Genomic DNA, 16,954 nt, shown 5'->3' on the forward strand with positions numbered 1-16,954 from the left:
CTAAAGAAAAATGCGTGATGGTTAAAGATTGCTTAAGATTAGGAGACAAAAGGAAGTCAGAAGGAGCCAAACAGGACTTTACGGTGGATGCCTGATTTCTCATGGAAACTGTAAAATTGCCCTTATTTGATGGCAAGAATGAGCAGGAGCGTTGCTATGGTGGAGGAATCTCTGGTGAAGCTTTCCTGAGCATTTTTCTGCTAAAGCTTTGGCTAATTTCCCCAAAACACTCTCATGATAAGCAGATGTTACCATTCTTTGGCTGTTCAGAAAGTCAACAAGCAAAATGCCTTGAGCATCCCAAAAACCTGTTGCCATGACTTTTGCTCTTCTTGACCGGTCTGCTTTTGCCTTGACTGACCTCATCTACCTCTTTGGAGCCATTGCTTTGTCTTCAGGATGAACCGGTAAAGCTATGTTTAACCTCCTGTTTCAATTATTTGAGGAAATGCTTCTGAATCTTGATTCCATTTGTTTAAAATTTGCATGGAAGTTTCTGCTGTTGTCTGCAGCTGATCTGGGCACAGTGGTTTGGCACCCAGTGAGTGGGAAGTTTGCTCAACTTTAATTTTTCGGTCAGAATTGTGTAACCTGAACTATTTGAGATATCTATGGTGTTGGCTATTATTTGGGCTGTTAATCATTGGTCCTTTTCAATTAGGGCATGAACAAGATGAATTTTTTCCTAACAAATTGATGTGGATGATCGCCCACAGAGGGCCTTATCTTCATCGTTGATTTCGCCATTCATCCACTCTAGTTGCACCATAAATTTGATGTTTGTTCCTGCTTCAATTTTAGCAGAATTCATGTTGCAATGATAGGGTTTTTTTTTTTTTCAAACAGACGCCTTATCCTTCTTAGTGTCTCAAACTAGATCCTGTTCAGACATGTTATAGCAAGTTAGTACAAGTTTATATTGGTGCAGAAAAAAGTTTGAACTTCATGCATAGTATTTTCATAATTTGAATTTTCCATGAACTTTTGGAAGAATTCATATTAGGTAGATCCTAATAATAATAAGTATGCATATTGTAATATCTAATATAAGCACATAAAGAATTATAAAAGAAAGTACAATGACAAACTAATAGGAAAAATGGAATAATAATTTTTAAAACTTGAATAGAAGAAGGAAGAACAGATAAGTCAAAAAAGAAAACAAATAGCAAGATGGTAGACATAATCCCAAACACATCAGCGCTTTGACTGATGTCTGAAATAAAAGGCAATCTTAATACCAAAATTTGACATTAAAGGAAAGTAGAATTACAGGTCAATCTTTCTCATAAATAATATACAAAATATCTGAAACAAAATATTAACAAGTCTAATCTAATAATATGGACAAAAATAGATAACATATTATTATCATATTGGTTTGTTTCAGGGATGTAAGGTTAGTACGACATTTAGAAACTGTAATCAATTTCACCACGTTAACAGAATAAAGAAGGAAATTCATATTATCGTTTAATAAGTTCAGAAAGCACATTTAATAAATTGCGACACCCATTCATGATTTTTAAAACCTGTCAGGAAAGCAGAAATAGAGGAGTCTTCTTTAATCTAATTAAGATTACACACACACACACACACTCACACACTCACACATACACTCACACACACACTCACACACACTCACACTCACACACACTCTCACACACACACACTCACACACTCACACTCACACACACACACTCACACACACTCACACACACACTCACACACTCACACACACACTCTCACACACACTCTCACACACTCACACACACTCACACACACACACACTCTCTCACACACACACACACCCCATACATAGCTAACAGTATCCTTTGTTGTGAAATATTGAACACTTCCTTACTGAGGTCAGGGCAAAACCAAAAACATCTTATACTAGAGGCGCTAATTAACATAATAAGGCAACAATAAGAAAAATTTAATTTACAAAGATTGGAAAACTATGTGTTTAAATTATATAAGAATTGAGGAACCAGAAAAGTCTATGATACTCAACAAATAAACTATTAGAATAATAATTTTAAACAAAGAAGCTGAAGATGAGATCAATATAAAAATCTATTGTATTTCTAACAATCAGCAAAATTGACAAACCCTTAGTTAAACTAAGAAAAAAAGAGAGAAGACTCAAATTAACTAAAATCAGAAATGAAAGAGACATTGCAACTATGTCACAGAGATAAAAAGGATTCTAAGAGACTGTTATGAACAATTATATGCCAACAAGTTGGATACTTGAAATAAATTAATAAGTTCCTAGACATATACAACCTACCCAGACTGAATCATGACAAAATAGAAAATCTAAACAGACCTAAACTAGAAAGGAGATTGAATCAGTAATCAAAAACCTCCTAGGAAAAAAAAAAAAAAAAAAAAAAAAGCCCAAGACCAAATGGCTTCACTACAGAATGCTACCAAATATTTAAAGAATCAACACCAATCCATGCCTAACACTTCCAAAAAATTGAACAGAAGAGAACACTTCCAAACTCATTTTATGAGGCCCCAGTACCAAAACCAGACAAAGATGCAAGAAAACAAAACTATAGACCAATATTCTTGATGAATACTAATGCAAAAATCCTCAACAAAATGCTAGCAAACCAAATTTAACAACACATTAAAAGGCTGTACACCATGACCAAGTAGGATTTAGCTGCAGAATTCAAGGATAGTTAGAAAAATCAGATAAATGTAATACATGAAATTAATAGAACAAAGGACAAAAATCACATGGTCATCTCACTTGATGTAGAAAAAGTATTTGAAAAAATTTAATACTCTTTCATGATAAAGAAAACATTCAAGGATCTAGAAATAGAAATAAATTACCTCAATGTAACAAAGGTTATATATAAAAAGCCCACAGTGAATATACTCCACAGTAAAAAACTGAAAGCTTTTCCTCTAAGATCAGGAACAAGGCATGGATGCCTACACTTGCCATTTCTATTCAACTGGAAGTTCTAGCCAGAGCAATTAGGCAAGAAAAGAAAAGGTATCTAAATTGGAAAGGAAGAAATGCAATTATCTGTGTTCACAGATGACATGATTTTATATGTAGGAAACCCTAAAAATTAAAAAATGGTTAGAACTGATACATAAATTAAGCAAAGTTTCAGGATACAAAATCAACACTCAAAACTCAGTTGCATTTTTTACATTAACAATGGACAATCCTAAAAGAAAATTAAGCAAAAAATTTCATTTACAATTGCATCAAAAAGAGAAAAGTACTCAGGAATAAACTTAGCCAAGGAGGAGAAAGACTTATATAAAACATTGTTGAAGGAAATTAAAGAACACAGATAAGTGAAAAGACATCCCATGATCATGGATTGGAAGACTTAATACTGTTAAGATGACAATACTACTCAAAGAAAACTGACTTTAATATAAACCCTATCTAAATCTCAATGACAGTTTTTGCAGAAATAACAAAAGAATTCACCCTAAAATTCATAAGGAACTTCAAGGGACCCTAAATAGCCAACATAATCTTGAGAAAGAAGAACACTCAAAAGAAGAAGAAGACAGAGGAGAAGGAGAAGAAGGAGGAGGAGAAGGAGGAGAAGGAGAAGGAGAAGGAGGAAGCTGGAGGCCTTACATTTCCTGATTTCAAAATGTATTAAAAAGCTACAGTAATCAATATAGTATGGTACTGGTATAAAGACAGATATACAGACCAATGGAACAGAATAGAGAGCCCAGAAATAAACCCTTGCGTATATAGTCAAATGATCTACAAAGGCACTAAGTCTATACAAGAGGGAAAAGGAAGTTTGTTCAAGGAAATAGTGCTGAAAGAACAAAATATCCATATGCAAAAGAATGATGTTGGATCCTTATTTTACTCCATATGCAAACATTAACTCAAAATGGATTAAAGACCTAAACATAAGATCTGAAACTATAAAACTCCTAGAAGAAAACACATGGGAAAATCTTCGTGAAATTGGAATGGGCAATGATTTCTTGTATATGGTAACAAAAGCACAGGCAACAAAAGTAAAAATAGACATATGAGACTACATCAAACTTTAAAACTTCTGTTCAGCAGAGGAAATAATCAATGGAATCAAAAGGCAGCCTATGGAATGGGAGAAAATATTTGCAAACCTTACAAGAGATATGGGGTTGATATCTAGAATAGACAAAGAACTCCTACAACTCAATAATAACACAAAAACAAACAAACTCAATTTAAAAATGGCCAGGTGTGGTGGCTCACACCTGTAATCCCAGCATTTTGGGAGGCCGAGGTGGGCGAATCACCTGAGGTCAGGAGTTCAAGACCAGCCTGGCCAACATGGCGAAACCCCATCTCTATTAACATATGCAAAATTAGCCAGGCATGGTGGCAAGCACCTGTAATTCCAGTTATTCAGGAGGCTGAGGCAGGAGAATTGCTTGAACCTGGGAAGTGGAGGTTGCAGTGAGCCAAGATCACACCACTGCACTCCAGCCTGGATGACAGAGCAAGACTCTGTCTCAAAAAAAAAAAAAAAAAAAAAAAAAATGGACAAAGGATATGAATAGACATTTCCCCAAAGAAGATCAGCAAATGGCCATTAAGCATATGAAAAGATGCTCAGCATCAGTAATCATCAGGGAAATACAAATTAAAACTACAATGAGATATCACCTTGCACTTGTTAGGAAAAAAAAGAAAAAGAAAAGAGCAAGTGGTGGTGAAGATGTAGAGAACTGAAACCCTTGTGCACTTTTAGTGAGATTGGAAAATGATACAAAACCTTTTAAATTTTTTAAAAATTAAAAATATAGAAATACCAGACATATATCCAAAAGAAATTAAAACAGCATCTCAAAGAGATATTTGTGCACCTGTTTCTGCAGCATTATTTACAATAGTTAAGATGAGCAAGTAACCGAAATTTATTGATAGGTGAATGGATAAACAAAATGTAGTACATACATAATGGAATATTATTCAGCCTTTAAAAGGAGGAAGTCCTGTCATATGTTACAACATGGATGCTTCTTGAGGACATTCTGCGAAGTGAAATAAACCAATTGCAAAAAAACAAATACTGCATTGTATCACTTATATAATGTATGTAAAGTAATCAATCTCATAGAAACAGAAAGTGGAATGGTGATTGCCAGGGACTTGGTGAGGGAGAAATGAAGAGTTGTTGTTCAGTGGGTATAGAGTTTCACCCATGCAATATGAAAAAGTTCTAGAGATCTCTTGTAAACCAATGTGCATACAGTTTACAATATTGTACTGTAGATCTAAAAATTGTTAAGGGTAAAAAAGAGCTACCGGTTAATAAAATCCAAACTGGGGACACTATACTTTGCACTACAATACCCTCTCTTGTTAGATTAGCAGAGGAAAAGATCCATAAACATTACAAAAGCAAAGAAAGGCAGGAAGCCCTCAACTGGTGGTCAGTTGAAGTGAGCTGCTTTTGATAGCTATTTCTTTTTATATCTGGAACTTTAGCTTTAAAAAGTGTTAATAAAGTTGTAAAGTATAAAACTCATTATATTTCTGTACACTACAAATAATCAAGAAATTTTAAAATTATGCCATTTATGTCAGCATCAAAAAATCAAACATCCAAGAAGAAATCCAATGAAAGATGTATGAGACTTTTTTTTTTTTTTTTTTTTTTTTTTGAGATGGAGTCTTGCTCTGTCACTCAGGCTGGAATGCAGTGGCACAGCCTCTGCTCACTGCAACCTCTGCCTCCTAGGTTCAAGCAATTCTCCTGCCTCAGCCTCCCAAGTAGCTGGGATTACAAGCATGCATCACCATGCTCAGCTAATTTTTGTATTTTTAGTAGAAACAGGGTTTCACCACGTTGGCCAGGCTGGCCTCAAACTCCTGACCTCAAGTGATCCTCCCACCTTGGCCTCCCAAAATGCTAGGATTACAGGTGTCAGCCACTGCACCTGGTTGAGGTACAAGACTTCTACACAGAAACCTACAAGACATTACTAAGAAAAATTAGAGAAAATATAAATAAGTGGCGGTACATATTATGTTCATGGATTGGAAAATTTAATATTTTAAGGATGCTAGTCCCCTCTAAATTGAACTAAAGTTTCAGAAAATCCAAAGTTTCAAGAAAAAAATCCCCAGCAAGATTTTCTTTGGTGGAAATTGACAAGATAGTTCTAAAATTTATATAGAAATGCAAAGGACTGAAAATAGTTTAGACAATTTTGAAGAAGAATGTCAAGATTTATAAAGTAATTTTAAAAGTATGGCATTGCTGCAAGGAAAAGCAAACTAACCAATGGAAAAGAATAGAAACAGTAGAAATAAACTCATGTATCCAACCACTTGATTTTCAGTAAGTCACCAGTGCAAGGCAGTGGAGAGAAAACATGATGTTTTCTTAAATGATGGTACATTAATTGAATTTACATATGGAAAAAGGAAGCCTTGACCCCTACCTCGCACCATACAGAAAAATAAACTACAGATAGACTGTAGACCTAAATGTGAAAGGTAAAACAATAAATCGTCTAGAAGAAAACATAGGATAATATTTTTATCACCTTATTGCAGGCAACACTTCTTAAACAGCATACAGAAAGTTCTAGTCATAAAGAAAGACTTATAAATAAACTTCATTAAAATTTAGAATTTTTATTGATCAAAATTTCCATTAAGAGAATGGAAAAGAAACTGAAAGGGGAAGAGGGAAAGAATTATATATATATATCTATGTGTAAATTTATAATAAAATATAAATATAAAAATATTTATAAATATTATATATTTATAAAATATAAATTATACATAATAGATATATATAATTTATTTTATATATATATGGAGAGAGAGAGAAATAAACATAAACAATTCCAAGTGCTGGAAAGGATACAGAGTAACTAAACTCTCAGTCTCTACTCAATATTCTGGTAAGAGTGTGAATTGACACAACCACTTTGGAAAACTTCTGCTGAGCAGAGACTCAATGTTTCCATTTCCAAGTTATATAACCAAAGAGAAATGTAAGCATATGTGCCAAGCAGACATGTACCAGCATGTTCATAGTAGCATTATTTACAACCTCCCCACACTGGAAAGAACCCAAGTTCTTGGTTTCCCTGTATCTTTTTTCTGTCACATGATTGAGGAATGGGATCCGTCTAGTTCCTCAAGTCAGCCATTCTCTCTAATGTGACTCAGGTGGGGACCAAAGAGAAATGCAAGCGTATGTGCCAAGCAGACATGTACCAGCATGTTCATAGTAGCATTATTTACAACCTCCCCACACTGGAAAGAACCCAAGTTCTTGGTTTCCCTGTATCTTTTTTCTGTCACATGATTGGCCATTCTCTCTAATGTGACTCAGGTGCGGACATGGGGCTGAAAGTGAAAGGTGGGGAGTGTGGTAAAAGTAAAATGGCCCTATTTCCCATAGGGATCACAAATAAATGAGGTGGGTGAAGAGGGACTCCCCAGAAGTGCCGGGAACAGGAGCCAACAGGTCACCAGAAGAGGAAGTGTTAAGGCGGAGGGACTTCCCGAGAGGGAACACAGAAGAAAGAACTCCTAAAGTTATCCAGGGTCTTCAAAGACTTCTGCCCACCTGCTCTCCTGCTGGTTCTTCTCTCTGACCTTCCTGCTATAGCTGTAGAGCTGTGGTTCCTCCAACTCCATTCTCACTCCAACCATGTCATTCCATGGCTCTCTGTTATCCACAAGAGAAAAACCCCAAATTCCTTGTCTGGTATTCAAGGCATTTCAGGATCTAGCCCCCAGGATTCATACCGGACTTCAGGCTCATCAGACCACTGACAGCCTCACCGACATGCCCCATTCACCTGGCTTGCACACCTGTGCATGTGCTGTTTTAGGCACGGAAACTGTCTGCCCTTTTTGGCTGACTGTTAACCTCCTACTCAGTCTTCAAAATCCCATTCAAATGGCAGTTCCTCTGTCAATCTTTGACCTCTCCAAAGAGCATGAGTCACTCCTTCCTCTGGGGTCCACCCTCCACGTACTACATAGCTCATGGTGTTTTCATCTACATTCTGGGCACCTTCTAGGCAGGGACAGTGTGTTTCTTTGTTACTGCTGAATCCTCAGTGACTAACCAGTGCCTACAGTGGGTACTCAAAACATTTGCTACACGAGTGACGAAATGGGAATGAATTGTGAACAAACATTATCCTCAATGTTAAGACCTATGTAGACCGTACACTCCAAAGTTAAATCTTACCCTTTTTGACCCCTTTTTCTGGAGCCTAGGGGATTGAGAGCCTTATGTATTTGGTGAGGATAAGTTTTGTTGTTGTTTTTCGCTTTGTTTTGTTTTTCAGATGGAGTCTCACTCTTTTGCCCAGGCTGGAGTGCAGTGGCACGATCTTGGCTCACTGCAACCTTCGCCTCCCAGGTTCAAGTGAGTCTCTTGCCTCAGCCTTCCAAGTAGCTGGGATTACAGGCGTGGGCTACCAAGTCTGGCTAACTTTGTATTTTTAGTAGAGACAGAGTTTCACCATGCTGGTCAGGCTGGTCTCAAACTCCTGACCTCAGGTGATTCACCCTCCTCGGCCTGCCTAAAATGCTGGGATTACAGGCATGAGCCACCGCACCTGGCCGAGGATAAAAGCTTTAATGCTTCAACCTTTTTCCCCTACATCAGGGCCTTTGCACATGCCATTCCCTCTGCCTAGAATGCTTTTCCCGCAGCTTCTTTCCTTTCTCATCTTCAGGATTCAAGCTCAGTGTTGCCTCTTCAAAGAAGCCATCCACCCTATCTGAACTGGGTCTACGCCGCAGATTCTGTACCCCACATCCCCTAGTTTGTCTCCTTCATAGCAGGTGTGATGTGAGGAATAGTTTTGTAAATGTCTCTGTTGTGTGTTTATAACGTGTTTCTGTACTGAAGCATGAGCTCCCAGAGGTTGAGTAATTGACCTATTTTGTTCAGCACAGTATCTCTAGTGCAGAGAAAGGGACCTGTAGGTGCCCAATAAGTAGCTGAAGAAAAATGTTAAGTGAATGAATGAGTGAGTGAACGAATGGGGCTAAAAATTGAGGCAGCCCCTAAGAGGTCCTAGTTTCCTCATTAGCTTCCTCACTGTCCCCAGAAACTCCCCCCAAACCCACCTCAGGCAAAACCCTTTGCTCCCAGAGTGTGAATAATCATGACTAAGGTAATCAGATTAGTAACAAGGAACTTTCAGAGAAGGACAGTGGGCTGCTCAGGGTCACACAGCGAGTTCTCATCTCAGTGAGTTCTCAGGCTGGGGAAGAACTAGCCCAGTGGCCCTGGGTCAGAAAGGAGACTCTGTCACTCACTCACAGTGGGAACTTGGCTCTAGCTCTACCTTTCTCTGAGCCTCAGCTCTTCTCATCTGTGGAATGGGTGCAGCAGGCTTAGCCTGGATGAGGAGTGTGAGGCAGGTTAGTGTGGTTAGTGTTAGTTGCTTTTCATCTTTTTTTTTTTCTTCCCCAGTGGCAAGGGGTGGGTTATGGGTATCTGAAGACAGGCATGTTGGGGACCTTAGGCTTACAGCTTAATCAGTAGAAGATGAAGGTGAGAGGAAGGGCCTTCCCCTCCCCAGCTCCTGCAACCTCTGAGGCTGTGCGACCTCTCAGCTTCTCTCTCTCTCCTAGCCAGGCAACAAATCTGTATTAGCTCCAGCAATCTTTCCCTCCTGGCACTTCTTCCAGCCTGTGCAACCTCTCCTAGCTGTGGAGCATGAGGTTCCAGTCCCAGCACCGGCACCTCCCGCTTCCCACCCCCGCTGCCTGTGCAACCTCTATCTCCCTGCAAGCCCTGCCATCCTCTGCAGCCTTGCCCAAACCTTGCAACCTCTCAGCCTCTGCAGCCAGGTCTCACTCCAGCTTCATTTCCTCCAGCCCAGGAGGGGCTGCTTGTAGAGCAGTGAAAGGAGGCTTTGAACTATGCCACGAGGTGGGGTGGGGCTGGCCACCCACCCTCTCTCTCCCCTCAGTTTTCAGCAGCCCCCATCAGCCTGCCCTAACCCTGGCCAAAGTGGACTGGTGTTACTGATTCATTCTGCGGAAAGTTGGCAAGCCCTCGTCCTAGTCAAGCCCGCTTGGCACACGGGGAAAGGAGACCCAGAGAGGCCCAGGGTCTTGTCCTGTTCACACAGTGGGGGATGGCAGGGGTCTGGGCTGGGAGCCGGCCTGGTGCACCTGCCCCACCTACCTGGGGACAATTCGGGGCAGGGGTTGGGGTGGTCAGATCCTTCTTGTGGGCTTCAGAGAACAGCAGGCTGGGTTCCTGACGCAGATGTCCTGGGCAGTTGGGGCCCTCCATGGGGCCCCTGCCCCCCAGCTCGGGGAATATTCTCAGGTCGTTTCACAAGTTCCAAGTTTACTCAGAGGTCTTATTTGAGCTGTCATGAAAAGTCCCTGTGGCCTGGGGCCAGGGCAGGGAGTGGGGGCGGTGGCACCTGTGAGCCCGGGGTGGGACTGAGTTCCTCCCATTGCCCCTCCCCCTCCCGTGTTCGGGGGCTCTGGAGGGCAGAGAGGGAGGGCATGTGAGGAAGGGGCTGCAAGGGCGAGAAGACCCTTTTCCTGGAGGAAGTATCTGTTCCCCTCTCTTCACTGCTCCCTTCTAGACGGTTCCCCGAGTGACCCTAGAAAAACTCCCACCCCGCTCTGAACCTCAGTTTCCCCATCTGTAAAAGGGGGAAGCAGAATCATCGTAAGAGCTCTCATTTATTGAGGTCTCATAAATGCCAATATGACCAGTAATATTTACTATTTTATTTTTTATCTGTATTTTCATAGCTAAAAGCAAAGAGCTCTTAAAAATTTAAAGTAAAACATAAGCCGGTCACGGTGGCTCATGCCTGTAATCCCAGCGCTTTGGGAGGCTGAGGCAGGCAGATCACTTGAGCCCAGGAGTTCAAGACCAGCCTGGCCAACATGGTGAAACCCCGTCTCTACTAAAAACACAAAAATTAGCCAGGTGTGGTGGCAGGTGCCTGTAGTCCCAGCTACTCGGGAGGATGAGGCAGGAGAATCACTTGAACCTGGGGGGTGAAGGTTGCAGTAAGTGGAGATCACGCCACTGCACTCTAGCCTGGGCGACAGAGCAAGACTCCGTCCCAAAACAATACAAAATTTTAAAAAGTAAAACATAATAGCAGCCGCTTCTCATGAGCCATCTGTGCCCAGGTCTTTTGACTTCCTCATCACACTGGCTCTCTCTGTGTACCCCAGAGCTTCAGGACCTAGGGAGGTGCCTGGGCCATGGTAGATGTTCAATATATAATAGGTCGAGTAAATCCTCACCACAGACCTAAGACAGGCATTCTTATTCCTATTCCCACTCTTACAGATACAGCAACTGAGCTGCAGAGAGGTTAAGTGGCTTCCTCAAGGTCACACAGGTACTAAGCGGTGGAGCTGGGACTTGAACCAGGTCTGGGCAGCTCTAAGTCACAAGGGGTGGTGTGCTGGGAAGCCAGGTCCAGTGCCCCCATCTAACTGCGGGCACCCCTTCCTAATTGTGCGGAGAAGGCCCCTGTGCCTGCCTGTGAGGATGCTAAAGGCGCTAGCTTCCCTTTCTGGTTGTGGAAGGAATGGATACCCCGTTCCTTTCATTCATTTATTTATCAGGCACCCCGGTGGTCCTGATGCTACAAAGAGGTGGGTTCCTCCCAGAGCTTCTGGTGGCTGGCTTTCTCTTGAATCGGCCTCCTCCACCGGTATCACCCCCTACTCTACTGCCCACAAACCCCTTACTGGCTCTAACCCCCACCTCCCAGTTCCTTCCCCTGGCCTGAAGCCAGGATCACTGGGCAGTGGGAGCCTGCAGTCTGAGCTCAGAACTGTCTTTGCCTTGCTCTCCCTGCCTCTCCTGGTCCTGAATTCTGCCACCTCCTATCACAAGGCTCTTAGCTACCTCCACTGTGGGACTGAGTGAGGCTCCGGACACCCTCCTGGCAGTGGAGCGGGCAGGACAGGGGCATCGTTGAGCCCACTGTGGGGAGCAGGTGAGCAGGGTCTCTCCTCGGGGGTTACCCATCCCCATGGGAATGAAAACTCAGCCATCCCCATCCAATGCTGCTTCTCAGAAGCTATCCAGGACCACAGGTCTTGTTTTCATGTTATTCTGTCTAGCAGGTAGTGGCCTTGTCCTACAGACTGGCATCCAATCCCAGCTTCTTGTCATCTGGTCACAGTTAACCTGGGGCAAGATTGTCCCCACTAAGCCTCACTCTTGTCATCTGTGAAATGGGCTGAATGAGGCTGCCCGCTTCACCTGTTGAGGACTATGGGAGACTCTTAAGTGCCTACAACATGGTGAGTTGGCACTGGGGGGACCAGAGCCAGGTGGCTGGCCAGACAGGACCACAGCAGCCTGAGTGTGTCCCTCGCCCTCTGTCACTCTTGGAGTCTGGCCCTTCATGGGCTCAAAGCTTCTCATGTCACAAACTCCCTTCCTCAAAAGAAAAGGGCCAGCTAGGAGCACAGCTTTCACCCAGTTCTGCCCTGAGGTCCCCACAACCAGCTCCGCAAGGATGGAGGTACCTTGGTCCCCATTTCATAGATGAGAAAACCATGGCTTCTCGAGGCTAGAAGCAGAGAGACTTGCCCAAGTTCACCGAGTGAGGAAGGCGTGTGGCCGGGTTTTGACCTGGCAGGTTTTCCCCGATCTACCATGTGCTTCTGAAAGCCCCACTGTCCCCCCAGGGAATCACAGATGTCCTCCTCGCAGCAGCCTCCTGGCTGTGAATGCCCCGCACCTGATCTTCTGCCTTCACTGAGCAGAGACGTCATTCCTGTGGCAAGTCCTAAGTTCCCACTCCCCAGGGCTCCTCCACCAGGAATGTTTCCTCCTTTCCCATCCTTCAACTCCCCTCTCCTCCACATGCACAGGGAACTGGGTTGGCCTCTTACCATCCGACCCGTTCCCCGTGCCTCATGAGAAAGATGCGGCGACAGCTCATGGGATCACCTGGCTTGACTGCCCGACCCGCTACGTCCCGGTTGAGTCACCGAGGGAAAATCATTCTACTTCTCGCGGCCTCATTTCCTCATCTGTGAAATGGGCACACCAGCCCTTGTTTTGAATGACTGGGTGGAATCAAGGTGGTAAGACAGAAATTGACACAGAATGGGTCCCATCAGGCTCTGCACCCATGCCCATCGCCACCCGGCCCAGCCGCCCAGAATCAGGTGACTGACACATTATGTTTGGCTTGAAACTGGCTTTCCTTCCCCAACCCGCTACCTTTTGGAGGCTAGTTTTCAAGACAGAGGGTCATCTCAGCCACACCCCTACTGCCGGGCCCCTAAGCTGTGCTGAACAAGAGACCCCAGCCTCAATTCTGCCCCGTCTCACTGCATGAAACTTCTTTGCCTCGGTGTCCCCAATTGTGACTTGGGCACAGTCCTCCGAGGCCTCCCACAGTGACACTAGATGCAGCAAGCAGGGAACAGTCCCTCCTGGGCAGAGAAGGCACCCTGGTCCCAGTGGAGAACCAGGGCTGGAGTTACCTTCCGTTTCGGCTTCTTTCTCAGAAATCCATTCCGTGCTGTGGGGGGCAATCTGATGGGCTTCTGGGGGTGGCAGCTGGGTTCAGCGTGGGGGTGACAGATGAGGGTCTGAGAAAGTAGGCAGAGGCCTGGGGTGAGAATCCACACCCAGCCCGAGTCACCAATCAGGGTGTCAGAAGACCTGTCACTCCAATGACGGGCAGCTGGGCCTCCAGACAGGTGTCCCACAGAGCAGCAGACAGAGGACGGAGACGGCAAGGCAGGTACCAGGCGGCTGCAGCAGGGATGCACGGGCTGCAGACAGGCAGACACAGCTGCGTGGCTGTCAGCCACACTCAGGGAGAGGCAGGCGGAGGACCAGACGCCGAGGTTATGGTCATTCAGCAGAGAGACGCCAGTGGGTCTGTCCGAGGCCACTGGCTGCCACCCAGCCACATGTGCAGAGTGGGGAGGAAGAGGAGGATGTGGTGAGCCGCTCCCCGCCAGCCCCGCCCACCCGCAGCTGGGCTCCTCCTGGGAGGGAGTGAGAAAGAGGTGGGAGGGGGCCCAGCCCCACTGCAGGCACCCACTGTCACCAAAGGTCACCTGCAAGGAAGACATTTGGGGCCATCGGGGTGACACGTCCCTCTTGGGAACCTGTGATATCATCCCCACAGGCCTCTCAGTCATAACCCATGAGGCAAGCAGTGCTTCCTGGAGCCACCACATTGCACAGATGTGGAAACTGAGGCCAGAGGTGTGAAGAGGCGGCACAGTTTGACCCGTGGACCCGGAGTACTCAGTCGCTGAATCCAATCCCTCAGCACAGAGAGAAGCACCAGAACCTTGTCCAAGGTCCCATGGAAGCCCCTTTCTCAGACTTGGCAAACCAGCCTGTTTCTCATTCCTGAGCCTTACCTGCCTAGTAGGGTCTGAGCTTGGGACCCTCTGCTCTGGCTTGACACCCATGACTCTCTGCCTCCATTTCCTTTGGATCCAGCCTCCTGCTGCAGAGCTCCAGGGAGCAGGACCCCTTGGGCGTGTCACATCACCTCTCTGAATGCCTCACTTTGCCCATCTGTCAAATGGGGGCACCTAGCTATGAGGAAGAGGGCAGACATTAACACATGGGAGCTCAGGAAAAAACCGAGAAAAGAAATTCTCAAGAGAGTTTTCATCTTGCTCACATGCCAGAGGCCCATGAAAGAGTCAGATGTTCCTGGGAGACATTTAAGAAGCCAGGGGAGAACATGTAACAAACTCAATCCCTAGCAGTCTCAAAAGAAGGAGAGCAAGAGAATTGCCACCACCACCACTGCCAACACCACCACCTCGAATTACTTTGGTGCCTCCATGATCTTACTTTATCCCACAAAGTGTAAGGCAGACAAGATTAGTCCCATTTTACAGATGGAGAGACTGAGGCCCAGAGGAGTGAAACGTCACAAAAGCCAAGAATTAGAGCTGGGATTTGAACCTGGGTGTATTTGATTCCTAAGCTTATAGCAGGCTGTGAAAATAGGACTGTACCAGGATGAAATGCCCCACAGTTAGAGGAGGCGATTTTGTGTTGTTTTCATAACAAAGTCAGCTCAGATGCACTTGGTAGCTCTCCCAGCTGACTCGTTTTTGGGAATCAACTTGCTGCTGACCTTCATGACCGCTCCAGAGAAAAAAGAGAAAGCGTCTTGCTATTCTTTCTTTCTTTCTTTCTTTCTTTTTTTCCTAGCTATTTTTGAGGAAGTTGGTACAAATTCCCCTGTGGTTGATTCGAAGGATCCTGGCCCTGTAAAACTTCTCTTCCTAGCTACCGAAATGTTTCGTGTTCTCTGGAGAACGAATCTTGGGAAGACGCCAGCTTTTGTTTTCCTTTCTCTTGATCTTCAGGGTGAATTCTCTGATAACATGCACTGAAATTTGTGGTGGTTGAAAGATCAGGAGAAGAGACAGTAAAAAGAGCTAATATTTGCTGAAAGCTCACTGTGTGTCAGGGTTTTAAGAACTTTAAAGATGTACCCTCTCATTTAAACCTCAGAAATACTCGAGAAGGCTGTGTGCAGTGCTGCACACCTATCATTCCAGCATTTTAGGAGGCTGAGGTGGGAGGATCGCTTGAGGCTAGGAGTTCAGACCAGTCTGGGCAATATAGCAAGACACTGTCTCTACAAAAAAATTTAAAAATTAGACAGTCATGGTGGTGCATGCCTGTAGTCCCAGCTACTCTGGAGACTGAGGTGGGAGGACCACTTGAGCCAAGGAGTTGAAGGCTGCAGTGAGCTATGACTGCAGTGCTGCACGCCAGCCTGGGCAGCAGAGCAAGACTCTGTCTCCAAAAATAAAATCCCCAAAATGAAAAAGAATGAACCTAGAAGATAGTTATCATCATCATCATCATCGTCCCTGTTTTACAGATGAGGAAACTGAGGCTCACAGAGGTTAAGTGACTTGTCCAAGGTCACACAGCTGGTGAGTGGCAGAGTTGGGATTTGAACTCAGTCATTTGGGCTCCAGAACCCATACTCTTGTTAACTCACTGCACTGCTCTGGGGTGTGTATTAAAACAAGGATATTTAGTTTTTCCTCCCTCCCTCCTGCCTGCCTTCCTTCTTTATCTACCTTCTTTCTACCCACCCACCTACCTATCCACCCATTCATTCTTCTCTGCACCCACCCACCCAGCCATTCCTTGCTTCCTCCCCTGAATATTTATTGAGCAGGCTCAGAGAGGTTAAGTGACTTGTCCAAGGTCACACAGCTTGCTATGTCCTGGGGATAGCCCACAGAAATATACACATGGTGACAGCCCCCATGGAGCCTATACACTAGTAGGGAGAGGTAGACAAAAAGAAGCAACAGACAAACTCAATGTAAACTGTACTAAATGTCGTAGAAAACCAATGAGAGATCAAGGTTGTGACATTTGGGGGTACACTAGGTGCTAAGAAGGGACCAGCCATGGGAAGAACATTATCGGCAGAAGGATCTGCAAGTGCAAAGGCACTGAGGTAGGAAAGAATGTGGCTGGCTCCAGGAACTTGAGAACAGCATGGCGGAATACAGGGAGCAAATGGAGGAATAGTAGAAGGTGAAGGCACAGAAATCACACATCTACGCCACATGGGACTTCACAGTTTCGGGTGAGGAAGGTAGACTGTTCCAAAGGAGATGGAAAGTCATCACTGGAGGGTTTCATCTTAGGAGTGACTTAATCCAGTTTACATTTTCAATTCAGACCAGGAGTTCAGGAGTGGGTGGGATCAGCAGGGGTCACAGTCCTTTGGTGCTTAAAAAGTAGATGCATTTGGAGCTGCCAGGCCCATGTCCATTGGGGTAAACATGTGTCCCCTCAGAAATAGGCATGTGGTACCTTGAGGGGTTCCTCTGGGTCTGTAAATGTCTCATAAGTATGGCCCCTATATCCTTGGAAGGAGGGCGCTATAGGATCTCAGTGGCCCTCCAACCATGCCTCAGTACTCATAG

The 16,954-nt window shown here is 44.4% G+C and overlaps 1 protein-coding gene across 3 annotated transcripts in view; it reads right to left on the minus strand.

Moving 5' to 3' along the window:
* Nucleotides 1-13,942, minus strand: part of IL21R (interleukin 21 receptor) — a 48,736-nt gene extending 34,794 nt beyond the window's left edge. Inside the window, exons 1-2 of one of the 3 annotated variants that reach the window (XM_009196198.4) lie at nt 13,496-13,600; nt 7,599-7,700 (exon numbers count right to left, since the gene is read on the minus strand). In XM_009196198.4, the coding sequence (XP_009194462.2) occupies nt 7,599-7,684 (86 nt within the window). In that variant the 5' untranslated portion in view covers nt 7,685-7,700; nt 13,496-13,600. Of the gene's footprint in view, nt 1-7,598; nt 7,701-12,895; nt 13,002-13,495 lie in introns of those variants that run through there. The other 2 variants (XM_003916706.5, XM_021931848.2) reach the window with 2 other exon arrangements.
* Nucleotides 13,943-16,954: the final 3,012 nt, after the last annotated feature.

Source organism: Papio anubis, chromosome 18 (genome assembly GCF_008728515.1).
Source record: "Papio anubis isolate 15944 chromosome 18, Panubis1.0, whole genome shotgun sequence".
NCBI classification, from domain to species: Eukaryota; Metazoa; Chordata; class Mammalia; order Primates; family Cercopithecidae; genus Papio; species Papio anubis.